Below are 15,553 nucleotides of genomic sequence, written 5' to 3' on the forward strand. Positions count from 1 at the left end.
ATAGCAAGGCCAATATCTTGTGGCAGACAGAGGAAGTGTGCAAAAAGAGGTTGCAGTGGAGGGGGAGCAGAGAAGAGAAATGGCACCCCTCTTCCTTGCCTTTCCTTCCATTTAGGGAGCCTCTCAGGAGAGGCAACGCGATGTTCTCACAACCAAGTGGCAATGTGGTCCCCTCAGAAGGGAGTGGTGGAGCAGTCAGACAGTGTCCTAGAGAAGCCTGCGTGCGTGTTTTGTGACAATTTCCCTTGCCAGCAACAGCCATCCCTTGCTCCACACATGGCACTGTTCTGGAGGGTCCCTGAAATATGCGCATACAGTTGTGATTTGCACATGTTTACCAGTGTCTCTGGATCCCAGCTTAGAGAATCAATAGGAAGCGTCCAGTCCTGCCTCTTCCTCAGAGAGAGGAAGGGACCATTTTATGCTGCCACGAGAGGAAAGGATCTGAGAAGGCCCTGAGTCCTACTGCACCACCATACACAGTGTTTTGGATCCTCACCGATTCCATAAGTAGGATGGATCCCCTTCTTTCACCAACCCCCCCCCCCCACACACACGGGGCTCTTCCCTCAGCTTCAGGTCCCAATCATCATCATCATCATCATCTCAGATGAGGACGTTCCACAGTGCTTCCTGTTAGAGACACCAACAGTGGGCCTGATGGACAGATAGTCTAACCTGGTTATCAGGATGCTTCCAATGCCCTGAGAACCAGGAAACAGAGGTGGGAGTGTCCTTTCAGGCCTACAGGGAAGATCACAACGATTTAATGAAGGGAGCCGAATGTCACATGGATTGCTTTCTTAGGACTTCCAGAGGCAACAAACGGGGGGAGGGCGGTGTGTGCTCCATCATTCAGGTTTCATGCTGAGCAGCAGCCTAGCCGGGTGGTGTGTGCGAGTTCCACTTACGCCGCCATCTTGGCTGTTGCTGCAACAGAGGCTCCAAGCCACTCCTCCAGGCAGGCTTTCATTTCTTGCAGCTCTTGGACCTGTGAGCTCCGGGCCCCCAAGTGCATGGACAAAACTTCCTCTGCCTTCTGAATGGTGAGCAGGGCTTCCGACACAGCACGCCTGGCCACAAAAGGAGACCGCCGAAGTCAGAGAATGTCTTGCAAAGAAACCCCCAGGAGGGATTCGAACTTAATCTCAGCCATCTCTTCACTGGGCCAAGATGCTAAAAGGGTCTAGCAGGAGAGGATGAAGGCACTATTTCAGAGAGAGGGCATTTAAAAGGACTTCAGGTAGAAGGGAAGAGAGGGAGAACTAGGGCTTTGGCAGATCTCCACCAGGAAGAAGGTCTTAGCAACTGAGGGCCAAACTAGATGTGAAGTCAATTGTGTCCACTTATGGTTTTGTTATGTAAATAGCAGCTGAGGGGAAGCTGGATCAGCCTCTGGAGGGACCAGGGGCTGTAGCTCAGTGGCAGAAGGCCCCAGGTTCGATCCCCGGCATCGCCAAGTAGGGCAGGAAAAAGCTCCTGTGCAGCTCCCAGCAAGTGTCGACAGTTCAGGGCTAAGATGAACCAAGGGTCTGACTCAGAACAAGACAGCTTTCTAGGTTCCTATGACTGTGTGTGTTTGTGGGGTGGTGGTAATGGGGGGGGCAATACTTCCTGCTTCCCTTTCAAAGCACACACACTTCTGGGCCTCTGGAGGGAAGGAGCGCTTACCCATTAAAGCGGACTTGTGCCAGTTTGAAGAGCTCCTGGCCCACTTCTATGCTGGAGGGCCCATAATGGGCTTCTACAGCCTGTATGCTACTGCACAGATGTCCCGCTGCTTCATGCCACCTCCCTGTGAAAGAAGAAGAAAGCATCAACATCTGTGAATCAGTCTAATGGGGGTAGAAGGGTGTTATGTATCCCCCCTCCCCCGCCCCAGCTAACATATCATGCTTTCATGACCTTAAATACTGTGATCTATTTATGTTGTGGCAGCAATGATGCTTGCATGTATGATCCCCCTGACCTCCACCCCCTAATCACCCCAGAAGTACTTTAAAAAAAAGAAAGAAAAGATAATGTATTTTTAAAACCTGCACCTTGCAAAGAAATAATTTATACATACTTAACAAAATATATGAAAGTGTATAAGTGTAACTAGTAAAATATTAAACAAGAGCTATGTTGATTCTCTTTCGGCAAGTCATGACGGAGATATATACAACTATGATGAATGGTGTGGAGAAAGCAAATAGGGATATATGTAGCCCTGGAGTTTGGGCCAACCAGTGGACTTGGGGAAGACAAAAGAAAGTCCTTCTTCATACAGTTTGCTGCCTTGAAGAGGGATTACGATAGATTCGTGGAAAGGTGTCTCTCTACCCCCCACCCCCCACCCCCCACAAGAAGATTCTAGGGACAAGCGAGAGGGGAGGGCAATCAGTACCTTCCTGCCATGAGTCTGCTGTTGGGCTTCCCAGAGACATTTGTCTGGCCACTGTTGAGAACAGTGTACTGGGTTCAATGCACCCACTTTAGTCTTATGCTCCTAATCTAAAGAATTTATCCTTCACAGTCACAGGGGTGGGTGAGGATGGGAGGCGGAATACCCAGGCTTTATTTACAATGACATCTTACCCATGGTCGCATATGCCTGCGCCAGGTGATCCTCAATCTCACCCACGGTCAGGTGCACCGGAGAGAGAAAGTTCTTAGCATCCAACCTGCATTTCTGCAGCAGCTCCACCGACCGGCCTGAGAATGCAAAAGGGGCATGAGACCAGCACAAGCGTGTCATGGGCGTCATCATCATCTCAGCCATCTTTACCACGGTGCCAGTAAGGAAAGTCAATATTAACATCTCCATGGCGGAGATGCACCCAGAAGGGCCGGGGGCTGCTAAGACAGAGATAACAATACCCTTGTGAAGCCCTGAGTGCCCCATATTGAGGCAGAAAGGCAGGACAGAAGTGTTTTAATTAATTAAACAAACCCAGGGCTTCCTGGTTCGTACCTTAGGTATTATGCTACACTAGCTACCTGCACATAGGCCCTGTCCTTGCTGTTGCTTTTGAAAGACTCACACACTTCCCTGACCCCACCCCCTTTTGCATTTCCTGGAGGGCTTTTCCTCAGAGTGAAGTTGAGTCTTCAGGGAGGACAGCTTGGTGGTAGGACGAGCAGCATCCCTGGGTAGTTGCTGCCACCGTGTGGTCAGAATCACACCATCCCTGTGAAGACTACTTGTATCAAGCTGTCAGTGGACATGGCAGCAAGATGCTCATTTGTTTTATTTATATTTAGCATTCTGCCATCTTTCTGCCACCAAAGTGGTGTATGACATGTCAAAGACAACAACAACATCATAAAGCCATTTAAACCATCACTAAAAACAATAAAAACCCACCAAATTAAAAACGAATGAACAGGCCAACTGAAGGAGGGGTGCAGTGCATACCCGGCTCTCCATGCTCCAGAGGCTCCAAGGCTGTCTCGGTCAGCTGCTGGAGTTCCCGTAGCTGGCACTGGAAGTGGTCCTCAGGTAGGAGCGCTTTGCAGGCCCCGCTGGAACAACGGAGCATACCTCTTTCCCCCTAGGAAAGCTGCCTTGTAATCGCTTCTACACACACACAGAGCTTGCAACAGACTTGTCCCCGAGGCACGTGGCGGGGGCACTGTGGGAAGCAAAGGGGCGAGGCTAGAGGGACCCCCCCCCTTTGATCAGGCTGAGCAAGGGGGCTGCAGTCATGTTCTTACGGTCATGAGCAGAAGACACCAAGCCCACTGGTTCGAGGGCTTTCTCATCACAGCCTAGGATGTGCTACCCCCTCTGTCAGGCTCAGCGCTGCCAAAGGCCCTGTGCTACAGCCTTACCTGCATGGGCATCTGGCAGTCGGGGCAACAGAAGAGGCGGTCTTCGGAACAGGACGCCCTCTTTCTGGCACTGGGCTGCAGCTCCTCTGAGCAGGCCTGACAGCGGCACTCAAAGAAATACTGAGAAAGAAGCCGCTCACGTCTTCTGGCAGCCCCCATTCTGCACCTGTGAGGCCCTGCCAAGAGAAGATTGGAAGTCGTCAACCGACACAGCCAGGAAGGGGAAACCATCCAGAGCATGGCAGGATGCTTACACAGCACATCAAAACAGCCGCTGCCATGGGTTTTCTTCCCCAGCTTCCTCCTGCCTTGGCTTCAACAGAAATAGGCATACTTGCCAGCAAATCCAATGTTATTTTAGTTCTCCATCTTGGCCCAACCCTTAAAATAAAAAGTTAGGACACCATATCTTCCTTCTTTCAATTTAACATTTTAACATTCATTTTATGCCCTTAAAGAGCAATAAGAAATCATAACCATTTTCCTTAAATGTTGCAAAACTGCTTTGGGCAGGCGAGAGTGTGATGTCACCACAGCCCAAAGTGCACACAGCCGGCTTCTATGGCAAACCCGCAGCATCGCCCTGAAGAGGAACAGTTATCTCCAGCCAGAGTGTGTCAGCCTATTTCCAGAGCATGGCACTGACTGGTTTTATGCGTCTTCATTCGCAACTTTCATTTGGACTGGCTCTCTCCTGCAGCTGGAAAAATTCCCCATGCTTGGTCACCCAGAAATGCAACGCTGACGACTATTTAACCATTTTTATCTCACTGATCAGCTGGCTGAGCTCTCAAATTCTCACAATCCCAGGCACAGTAACTGAAACCAACATTATAAAACCACAGAACTCAGACACAATTCATATAAAATAAGCATGTTCAAATGCCAGAAAACCTGAGAAATAGTTTCCAAATGCTTGTGTGCCAATGTCAGAGCTTAAGCTGCCACACCAGGAATTTGGAGATAGCTTCCCGGTACGCTCCAAGGCCCATTATAGAAATGAATGGGTCTGAGGTTCTGCAGACACGTGCCCCCCTGTTCAGTGAAAGAGAAGGAAAACGAGGGAAACCAGTGGCCAAGACCGACCCTGCTGCGACATTCCGGTTTCCCTTGAGATGACTGAGCTTGCTAGCATCGGGGGACCTGGCTCCCTCCTCGGCAGTTACTCACCATAACAGTGGAGAATCTCCTGCCCTCTTGGGATTGGCTCTAGGGCCCTGACCTCGGCGGTACGGCCACCAAAAGTCACACTGGTGTTCGGGTCACAGGAATGGTTCAGGAGACTGACCACCGGGAAGAGCGCTGTGGCCAGGCGCACCTGCTCACGGCTAGCAATCGGCCTGTCTTCAAAGCCTGAGTGGAAGGGACGACAAGGGCTTTTAGGGGCAAGGGCGATCCAGGGGAGCCTGGGCACTGTCGAACAACCTTCTCTAACCTGGAGCCCTCCAGAAGGGCTGGGCCACTACTTTCGGCCTTCCCAGCCTTCCCAGTCATGGGAGGTGCAGTCCGGAACCCCTGGAGAAGGCTGCCTTTGAAAGTTCTGAAGCTCCCTCCTTTTGCAGCACAAACTGCACTCAGGTAGTCCAGGGAATCCACATGACCCAGCCATCTCCACTCACCTGTGGCGCGTAGAGCGGTCACTGCTTGAGCATTGCACTGCAGCTGCAACATGTGCCTCAGCATGGCCTCCCCCAAGACTTCCAAGCCAGGAGATGCCATGGCAGCGCTCGGTTCTTCCTGGTTCTCAGACGTATTCTTCCCTGGGATCGAGGCCTCTGGACCAGCATCTCTGAGTCCCTTGCACAAGGCGGAGACACTCAGGCCACAGAGGAACCTGAACTCAGGACTGTGCTCTTCAGCGTGTGGCAAAAGGCTGAAGGCAGCTCGGTAGGAGCTGCGGTACTGCCCATCAGCATCGCAGCCGGGAATGGAGGCAGAGGCTGTCTCAGTAGCAGCCCTGGAAGCCAGAGCCTCAGCGCCAGGCTCCACTATGCCCTCCCTGTGTGACTGCTCTACTAAAGTGTTGACCTCTGCAAAGTCAGCCACCAGAACTGCTCTGAAGGAGACATGGCAGAAGATTCCCAGCGTAAGGAGCAGGCCCCCGAGGGAACACTCTCTCCTGTGGTAGCTCTCCCATGCCCGCCAGGAACACTCGTGGCTGCAGTACTTGGCGTAGCTACACCCTTGGCAGGGAACAGGAGCCAGCAGTTGCCTCAAGCAATGGTGGCAGTGAAGATCTTCATTTGCCAGCTGCCCACTTAACATGGCCACAGCACTGCCTCGCAGCAAGAAGCTTTCTCCCGGATGTAGCACGCTCACAAAAGCCTCTTCCCTCACTAAGATTTCACCGGGAAGGATATCTTTGGAAGCAACTAAATGGCGCCCTTTGCAAGTGGAAAACTCCAAGCTGACCGATGATGAGGCACACGAAATCCTGCTGTTTTCCTCCCAGGACTCCAAGTCCTCCTGGGCCCAGTCAGGCACGGTGGGCTGACAGACTACACTGCTGTCTTCCTTACAGGCTTTGACTTTCAGCTGACTGAACTTATGAAGCAGCATCTGATAGCTGGTGGCTTTCACACTCTGGTCTGCAGACATTTTGTTCTCCACACAGCTGAGAGCTTCCGCCACTTCCTCTAATCTCCCTAGAGAAAGGAGACATTCAGCTTTCCGCAGCAAAATCTTGAGGTACAACCTGTCTGGGTAGCCCTCTTCCTCCGACCTCCTAATGTCTTCTAAAGAAACCTGAAAAGAACAGAAGAGTAAGGCCTCCTCAATGTTCGAAAAGGCATTTGTGGTGCCTGAATGCTGCAGTGTTCTAGGCCCTGGCTGGTCCATCGCCCAGCTATGCTTAAATTTATAGCTAAGAACTGGCATTCAGCCAGGCCCCACGATTTGCCGCTTGACACATATGGTGTGTCAGGCTCTCTCTACATCTGAGGCCTTGTAAAGAGCCACCCAAATGGGGTACAGGAGAGCTTATTGGGTAATGTCATTTCCCCGTTGGGAGAAATGCAAAGTTGTGAGCTTCATTCTGCAATCTGGAGATTTCCTGGGATGAAAATCCTGCTAAATTTAATCCAATTTAACTCCCCCAAAACCCACGCTCAGAGCTCAGGTGTCAGAGCCTAGAACTCAAAGTCACGCCTAGAATTCTAGGGACATAGGAAGCTGCCATAGGCCAAGTCTTCATCTAGCTCAGAATGGTCTGCTCAGCCTCTGACTGGAGGCAGCTTTCCAGAGACAGAGAAAGGTCGTTCCAAGCACCCGCGGCTCAATTCTTAAGCGTGGTGGAGGAGGATTGAACCTGGGACTATGTGCAAGCAAAGCATGTTCTCCCTGCCGAGCTAGGCTCACATTTAAGGCTCCATCAACCAGTTACAGCACAATCCTGTACATGGACTAGCTTATCTGGTGTGATGGCATGGGATGCTGCAACCTTGATAAAGCTAAGCGGGTCTAGGTCTGGTCAGTTTCTGGAAGGGCGACTACCAAGGAACCCCATGTACATTGATTCCTGCATTGAGCAGGGGGTTGGACTCGATGGCCTTGTTAGGCCCCTTCCAACTCTATGATTCTATGTCTACAAAGAAGTAGGTGAATGTGTACAAGAACCACAGCTTTAAGGAGCATGTCTACACAGAAACGAAGGCCTACAACTCCCAGCATAACTAAGCCATGCTGAGAGTTGGTGGCCCTTTTTTCTGTCTAAACATGCCAAAGATTGTGCCATTAAAGACTGTTTTAAAGAGCAAGATTTGATTTGAGCCTCATCCATGGATGTAAGGAACCACATGAATTATGGGCATTGCACTAGTCTACCTTACAGGACTGTTGTAAAGATTACTGAGACAAAACTTCTTAGAGATTTTATTATATTTACGGTGTATATCAATCACAAATAAATAAATGTATGCAAAGACCTACAAACGCTTCAAAACGTGGCACAGAGAATGCCTAATCCCACAGCAGAGCACTTCACTCTGCAGCGAACCCCCACGGTGCAAGACAAACTGCAAAAGCTCTTTTGCAGTGCTGACAATGCACATCCCAGCCACAACAAAAGCAAATAGTTCTGCTTCCAGAGGTACAGGACTTCCTAAACGCAATGTTTCTGACAGGAAAAAGACTCCTGGTTTTGGATGATGCTTAAATTCATTGTACTCAAACTCACCTCAAACTGACCCAGATGAAAAAAGGCCGCAGAGCGGTTGGCATAACACACAGCCATTTCTGGACTGCCGGCCTCTGCATGGGACAAGGCCTGCAGAGATCAAAGAAAGAGCTGGAGAAATCGTAGTGGCTAAAGGGTAAGAGCTGGCAAGTTTCTGGTTCAAAGCTTGGGAAAGCACCCAGACTCCCTGCGGAACTCCCTGCCCTGTGAGACTCGCCAGTCCTCTTCATTCAGAGGTTTTCAATGCCAAGTTCACCCTTTTTGGGGGGGCTTGTCTTCCGTTTCATGGCTTTTAGTCTCTATTATATTGTTTTTGTTTTGCCATGGCTTAATTTCATTTGTGATTTTAATGTTTGCTTTGAACGTTCTCTAAATGGAAAGATAGTGGGTTAAAATATTTTTTAAAAATTATGATTTAAGGGCACAATTCTATGCATGTTTAGACAGAAAAAAGTCCTACATCTCCCAGTGTTCCTCAGCCAGCATATTTTTTTCAGTCTAAGCATGTATAGGATTGTGCCCTAAATGAATAGGTTTGGAGTTCCCTCACCCCCAGATCTTTACCCTGGAATATAGCACTGCTGCAATTCTGTACTCCTTTTTCCGAAACCTGTTGTTCCCTTCCTCCTTGCAGGACAGCACCATGCTAGGATCTTTTTTCACACAATAGTATCTGGACAGACTAAACAAATATTCTTCATCTTCAGGACTGTGAGGGAGGAAAGGGGCAAGAGAGAGAAAGAGAGCACATTCAATCTAGTGGGCAGAAGATTCAACACATACGCGTCTCAGCAAAATATCCGCACGCACATCAGCTGCACTTGTCAAGTTACTTACTGGAAGAGAGTTAAGGACTGAAGGAAGCTGTCCCTGATTGACATGGGATGACACAGCTTCTCCTTCAACAATGGCTCCAATAAAGTCAATTTCTGGCTAACGTAAACTTTCCATTTTTCCACAGGCAGGTCCATGCTAACCTACAGCGAAAAACAAATTAGCATTGAGAGGCTAAAACAATTCATCCAAAATCTGATCTGGCAGCCCATATGTGTCACTTTACCCTCTGGAACTCTGTGCGCGCCCGATTGCCTTCTTTCTCCTGTGGCCTGCTTTTTTGTCTTTATAACTCAGGCTAAACCTGCGAAACATAAGAATGGCAGCTTACAATCTAAAAACTTAAAACCTTTCCCAACCTAGTGCCCCCAAGGTGTACTGGAATACAACTCCCAGCATGGAGATGGTGGGAATTGTAGTCGAACACATCTGGAGCACACCATGTTGGGTTACAACCAAACGGTTCATAACAACGTAAGGTCTATCTAGTCCCACATTCTGTTCATGCAGCTGCCAACTAGCTGCCCCAATGGGAAGTCCACCAGGAGGACAAGAATGCAATAGCACACTCCTGCTTGTGTTCCCCAGCATACTGCCTCTGATACTGGAGGTAGCATAAAGCCATGAGGACTAGTAAACATTGACGGACTTATCTATCTCATTAATTTATCGAATCCTCTTTTAAAGCCATCCAAATTGGTGGCCATCACTGCATCTCATGGTAGTGAGTTCCATAGTTCAACTTCATTAGGTTATAGTATTATGAAAGAGAGAATAAATGTATCCATGCGTACTTTCTATACCCCCCCATGCCCCAGGTTCAAATCTCCACAGCCTACAAGCTTCTCACTGGGCAACTGTCCGCCTTCTCCCCACATAACTGCCTTGCAGGGCCGTTGTGACAATTACAAGGTGGGTGGTGGGGAGACGAAAGAGAACCAACTGTGCTGCCTTGAGCAACTTGGAAGGAGAGTGGGATAAAATAACACCTGGCCTACCTCATGGGGTTGTTGTGAGAACTAGAGTGAAAAATGTACATTGATGGTGCTATATAAATAAATAAATAAATAATAATAATAATAAAATAGCAGCTCTTATTTTTAACATAAAAATGTGATAATACCATGAAAGAAAATGAATCCCCTCAGAGTACAGCTGCTTTTGCGTGCTAATGAGAGCGATGGGAAGCCATTATTAATATTAAGGGTGTAATCCTATGCATGTTTAGACCTAAAAAACAAGTCCTAGAAGCCCCGACATTATAGGACCTTTTTTTAGGTCTAAACATGCATAGGATTATGGCCTTAATGTTATTATTATTATTATTATTATTAGTAGTAGTAGTAGTAGTATTGTTGTTATTACATTTATATGCCACCTTTTCCCTCCTTGCAAGGAACCAAGGCGGCTTACATGGTCCTCCTCCCCGTCATTTTACCCTCACAACAACCCTTCGATGTAGGCCAGGCGGGGAACCAGTTAATTCAGCGTCTGCGTCGCTTCCCACCGCACACAGCCGTCTGAAAGCGACTTAGATCCCAGCGGAGCAGCCCTCGAGGAGAAGGTGGCCGCCGCCGCCGCCGCTTTTTCCTGGGCGGGAACGACTTCTACCTCAGGAGCGAGAAAAAGCGCGAAAAGCCGAGCAGGGCCCAAGGGGCGGTGGTGGTAGTGAAGCCGGGATGGGGCTTCGCAAGCGGCACTTCCGCCCATACGCGCCGCGCTCGGCCAATGGGGCCTTTGCAGGCGCGGCACGTGACGCGGGGCAGGGGCGGGGCCGCGGGTCGGGTCGGGTCGGGTCGGCGTGCGTGTGGCCGGCCCGCTAGTCCGTCAGTGGCGCCTGGAGTGTCGTCGTTGTCGTCTCTTCAGAGGGCTTTTGGCGTGTGTGAGGCCGACCAGGATGGCAGCTCGACTGAGCGAAGGGGCCATCGCGGTGAGGCGCCGGGCCGGGGGCTCGAAAGCGCGGTCGCTTTTGGGGGGTGGGCTGAGAACAGCCCAGGGGGGTGCACTCTGCACATGCTCGCGCGCACTCCCTCCTCCATTAGTTCTCCAGTCTAAGGGCAGGGGGTGCCCTGTGTGTATTTAGTCTTTTAATGACTTTTTACTGAAAGCTCACATTTGTGTTACACACGCACACGATAGCGTCCAGTGTTAGACCTACGTAGAGTAGCCCCATTGAAATGAATGGGACTGAAGTTAGTTGTAAGTAGCCTGACATTGGATATTACACACATGCTGTATCTCTTTGTATGCGTGTGTATATAAATATAGTATGTGTAATGTATTTGTATATATATGTATTATGTATGCAATCAATTTTCTTTTTCTCTAGGTACAGTTATACACACGCACAGAGTGTAAGAACAGAGGAATTCCCTGTCGTTGTCCCCACCCCCAAGCATCCCTATATACAAACATATGCACCTACACTATGGGGTGTATCCAGTGTTAGCCCTACTTAGAGTAGACCCACTGAAATGAATGGGACTCAGGTTGGATTAACGTCGGATGCCACCCACTGTGTGTGTGTACACATACATATATGTGTGCACAGAAACTGCGTATATCAAACACTTTATCGTACACAGAAATATATAAATCCATAGTGATAGCCATGTTAGTTTATTACAGTAAAAACAAAAGAGTCTTTTGACAATTAATTCCAGCATAAGCTTTCCGCATCTCATGAAGTGGGTTATGCATTGAGCAGGGGGTTGGACTCGATGGCCTTAGAGGCCCCTTCCAACTCTACTAATCTATGATTCTGTGAAAGCTTGTGCCAAAATAAATGTGCTAGCCTTCAAGGTGCTACAATTATTACACACACGCTTTGTAAGAACATGGCAATTCCCTCCCAACCATCACGCCATCCTCTCCTTGTCTGTTCATTGCCAGTTATTCACACACTACTAAAAAAACCTGCCTTTCCCTGTGTACGTATAAAGCTCCCAAACCCCTCTATTTAACAAGTGGACAGGGAGCAGCCCTTAGTGCTTGGGGTAGTTTTCTGGATTGGTTGTTTATGTTGTGGTTATGTATGGGTGTTTTGTTTTGTTTTTTGTTTACTTTCATATTTAACTTTATTTGGCCTCTTTTATCTCCCCTCTTCTCCAATCATTTGATTGCATTAGCTTGTGACAGAACTATTAGCATTTAGGAAAGCCACTCTGAGCCCATGGAACAGAGCCGGGACATGAATCCCATGTATAGCTTTATTCGACCAGGCAGAACTACACCCTCCTCACCTCACTGCCCTCAACGTTGCACACAACAGGCATAAAATCATTTGCAGTGGGCGAGTGCCAAGTGTCCAGCTTTGCTTCATGGGATTTGTTGATTCAGACTGTGATGTTGCAGCCAGGTTGAGACAGGGCAAATGCCCAGCCCAGCCCAGCCCCTGCCTTCCCTGCCAAATTCATCCAGGTATCAGGAGAGAGAAAGCTAAGGAATGAAAAAAGAACAAGATGAAGTGCTTAGAAAATGTTAGCTTCAGGAGAGGCAGCCATGTGAGCCTTTGCAGCAAAAAGCAACCTTATTGTTGTGGCATCTTAAAGACTAGCAGTTTTCTTGTGGCTGAAGTTTTTGTGGTCTAGCATCCACTTGATCAGGTGCAGGGAGGCTCATCAGTGACCTAGGGAGGTGGTGGGCTCTCCCACCCTAGAGGCCTTCAAGAGGCAGCTGGACAACCATCTGTCAGGGAGGCTTTAGGGTGGATTCCTGCATTGAGCGGGGGGCTGGACTCGATGGCCTTATAGGCCCCTTCCAACTCTTGTTTTTCTATGATTCTATGATCCTCAGTTGACATGTATAGATACAAACAGCTGGAGTCAGAAGGATATACAGAAATGTGAGGCTGATCTTTTTGGATTTCATGTTATTGGGACCCTGCTGTTCACATTTTTTGTCTATGTTTGTGCTATATCCAGAAGGACCAAAGCTCAGTGGTATGGCACATGCTTTGCATTCAGAAAGTTTAATCCTCAGCATCTCTAGTTTAAACAAAGTATTAGGTAGCAGAGATGGGAATGACCCCCTCTCTACCTGAGACCCTGGAAAAAGTAGATAATACTGGGCTGGAGGGACATATAGTATCACCTGATATAAGGCTATTTTCATTGACTCCACTTTAAATTTATCTCACTGTGCTTTGGCTCAGACATGTGGAAAACATTGCCTTCGGGTGATAGGACAGCACTTGGTGTCATTCCCCCCTCCCCCCAAATGCAGGCCTGCCCTTTCCTCCTGTGAATACATGTTTTTGACAGTTGGGCCAGGCTGAAATTGCCTCAGTTGTTGTACATTCTGAAAATGCGTTGATCTCTGCTCCACAAAAAAAAGAATAAGAGTGACCTTATTAAGACCCAGAAAACCTTTATGCTGACCACCACCTTCTGCTTAAAGGGGCCAACACCTCCCCATCCTCTCTCTCTTTTTGCACAGGCCATAATGCAAGGAGAGAATGTTACCAAGCCTGTTCTTCAAGTCATCGTGAGTATTTATTATTTATGATTAATATTTATATACCGCCTTATCTTCTAAAAAGCTTTCAAAGCAGCACACAGCAATTTAAACCAATAAAAATAAGAACTTAAAATAGTAAAACAGAACATTAAAATTACATAATTTAAAAGGCTAAATTAAAATGTCACGTCCTTTCTAAGAGCCAAGAGAGTGGGGGTCGATCATAGTTCTTAAGGGGAGAGCATTCCACGGTTTGGGAGTGACACAGGAGAAAGGCCTTTCGTGCCTGTTGGACAAATTGGCCTCTGTGAGTAATGGTGTCCTCAAAAGGGCCTCTCCTGCAGATCTTGCTACATGGAAAGACTCATAACAGGACAGGCGGTCCCTTTGATAGCCAGGTCCTAGGGCATTTAGGGCTCTAAAGGTTAAAAACAACGCCTTGAATTGACCCTGGAGAGCAATCTGCAACCAGCGCAGGTCTTTCAAAAGAGGTGTGATGTGATCTCTATTCCTTGCACCTGTCAGCAGCCTATATGCCACATGTTGCGCCAATTGTAACTTCTGAATGCTCTTCAAGGGTGGACCCACGTAGAGTGCTTTGCAACAGTCTAAACATGGTTTAACTAAGGTATGGATCAGTATTGTCAAGTCAGACAGGAAACTGGTGCACCCCATGTAATTGTGCAAATGCCATCTCTGCTGCCACCTGAAGATCCAAGGCAAGAGTCGGAGGAAGGAATGCTCCCAAGCTTCAAACCTGAACCTTCACAGGGAGTTCAATCCATTCCAGAACAGGTTGAATCCTGATCCCTGAGTCAGTTTTTCTATTAAGCAACAACACCTTTGTCTTGCTGGGCTTAAACTCAGCTTGTTCGCTCTCATACAACCCATTGCTGAATCCAGGCAACATTCAGGAGTTTTGACTACTTCCTTTGTGTTAGGTGCCGAAAAGAAATAAAGCTGGGCGTCATCAAGCGTATTGATGTCACCCTACTCCAGTGCTCTGAATGACCTCTTGCTCTTTTTAAATGACAAATAGCAGGGCAGTTATGCATCCACCATAAGGGACAACTTTTACAATCTTAACTTGGATGGCAAAGTGGTGGGAATATTGTGTGTGAGCAGAGCAGCCTCCCAAGATTTTAAAGGCATTTATTCTTCCACTTTGTATTGCTGCTTTCCCTGCTGCATTTCTCTTAAGTTGACTCTCCTCACTAGACACATCCCTGTTGCGTGACCATGGCTAAGTGCTTCTGTTTTCTACCTAGAGCATCCGTCCCATCTCGACCGGAAATGGCCCGCCCCGCTACCGATTGCTGATGAGTGATGGCGTGAAGATGCATTCCTGTAAGCATCTGGGCGCAGAGAGTCTTGATTGCAGGAATGTTGATGCAAGATACTTCTAGCTGGAGGCTATGTAACTGAATGGCAGAGCCCATGCTTCACATGCCAAAGAGTCCAGGTCCAGCCCTTGGCATTTGCTCTTCTAAAAAAGCATCTTGGGTGGCTATGCTCAGAAAGACCTTTGGCTGACGCTCTAGTCCAGCATTACGTCCACACAGTGGCCATCCAGACGCCTGTGGGAAACAAACATGTGGGACATGAGAGCAGCAGCAGCCTCCTGCTCTTGTTCTCCAGCGTACTGCCTCCGATACTGGAGTTTATATAGGCATCAGGACTAGTAGCCGATGATAGCCTTACCTTCTTCCATGGATTTGTCTAATCCCCTTTTGAAGCCTTCCAAATTGGTGGCCATCTGTATACCTTGTGGCAGCGAATTCCAAAGTTTAATAGTGCGCTGTTTAAAAAAGGGCTTCTTTTTGTCTGTCCTAAATCTCCTGCCAATCAGCTTCATGAGATGATCCCTATGCGCGTTCTAGTACTATGAGAGAGGGAGGAAGATGTCACTCTGTCCACTCCCTGTCTACTAATGATATGACTTAGTATAAGGCAGCTTGCTGCCATGGAGTGTTCAAGCTGTGGGGAAGCACAGCTACATTTTAAATGCTTGAAAACTAGCTTAAATGCCATCTTTCCTCCCATGAAGTTACTCACCTGAGGCTTGCTTTCCTTTCACCTTGGCTGCATTGCAGCTGGGGAGGAAGAGAGGAAGGAACAGAGGCCCTTTCCCCAATTCCCTGCTTCCATTTCACCAGAAAAAAAGGGGAGAGGTTTGATTTGATAGGAAGGACTGGAAGCCTTCCTTTGTTAGCTCCCTCAGGTTGGGCCTCAGCAGGGTTGACCCACTGAGTCTGAGCGCTCTTGTGTAAT

The 15,553-nt window shown here is 48.3% G+C and overlaps 2 protein-coding genes across 2 annotated transcripts in view; one reads left to right on the forward strand and one right to left on the reverse strand.

Moving 5' to 3' along the window:
* Window positions 1-9: 9 nt before the first annotated feature.
* SMYD4 (SET and MYND domain containing 4) lies at window positions 10-10,525 on the reverse strand. The gene is made up of 11 exons (XM_063146755.1): window positions 10,436-10,525; window positions 8,828-8,962; window positions 8,555-8,699; window positions 7,991-8,080; window positions 5,436-6,561; window positions 4,987-5,169; window positions 3,817-3,992; window positions 3,401-3,536; window positions 2,581-2,697; window positions 1,672-1,795; window positions 10-1,073 (listed from the first exon to the last, which is right to left on the reverse strand). The coding sequence occupies exons 2-11, from the start codon at window positions 8,959-8,961 to the stop codon at window positions 908-910; spliced, it is 2,397 nt and encodes a 798-aa protein (XP_063002825.1). The 5' UTR covers window position 8,962; window positions 10,436-10,525; the 3' UTR covers window positions 10-907.
* Window positions 10,526-10,639: 114 nt separating this feature from the next.
* The window catches only part of RPA1 (replication protein A1), a 38,176-nt gene continuing 33,262 nt past the window's right edge, over window positions 10,640-15,553 (forward strand). Inside the window, exons 1-3 of the mRNA XM_063146632.1 lie at window positions 10,640-10,754; window positions 13,262-13,309; window positions 14,551-14,629. Of these exons, the coding sequence (XP_063002702.1) occupies window positions 10,722-10,754; window positions 13,262-13,309; window positions 14,551-14,629 (160 nt within the window). The 5' untranslated portion in view covers window positions 10,640-10,721. The remainder of the gene's footprint in view (window positions 10,755-13,261; window positions 13,310-14,550; window positions 14,630-15,553) is intronic.

The sequence above is a fragment of the Elgaria multicarinata genome, chromosome 22 (assembly GCF_023053635.1).
Source record: "Elgaria multicarinata webbii isolate HBS135686 ecotype San Diego chromosome 22, rElgMul1.1.pri, whole genome shotgun sequence".
In the NCBI taxonomy this organism is placed as follows: Eukaryota; Metazoa; Chordata; class Lepidosauria; order Squamata; family Anguidae; genus Elgaria; species Elgaria multicarinata.

Excerpts from the sequence above, each read along its gene's own strand:
- SMYD4 (XM_063146755.1), bottom strand. The coding sequence starts at position 8,961 with ATGGACCTGCCTGTGGAAAAATGGAAAGTTTACGTTAGCCAGAAATTG. Across the intron at positions 2,698-3,400 it reads TCTGGAGCATGGAGAGCCGG|GCCGGTCGGTGGAGCTGCTG; the intron begins GTATGCACTGCA and ends TTGCATTCTCAG. Across the intron at positions 1,074-1,671 it reads GCACAAGTCCGCTTTAATGG|GCGTGCTGTGTCGGAAGCCC; the intron begins GTAAGCGCTCCT and ends TTTTGTGGCCAG.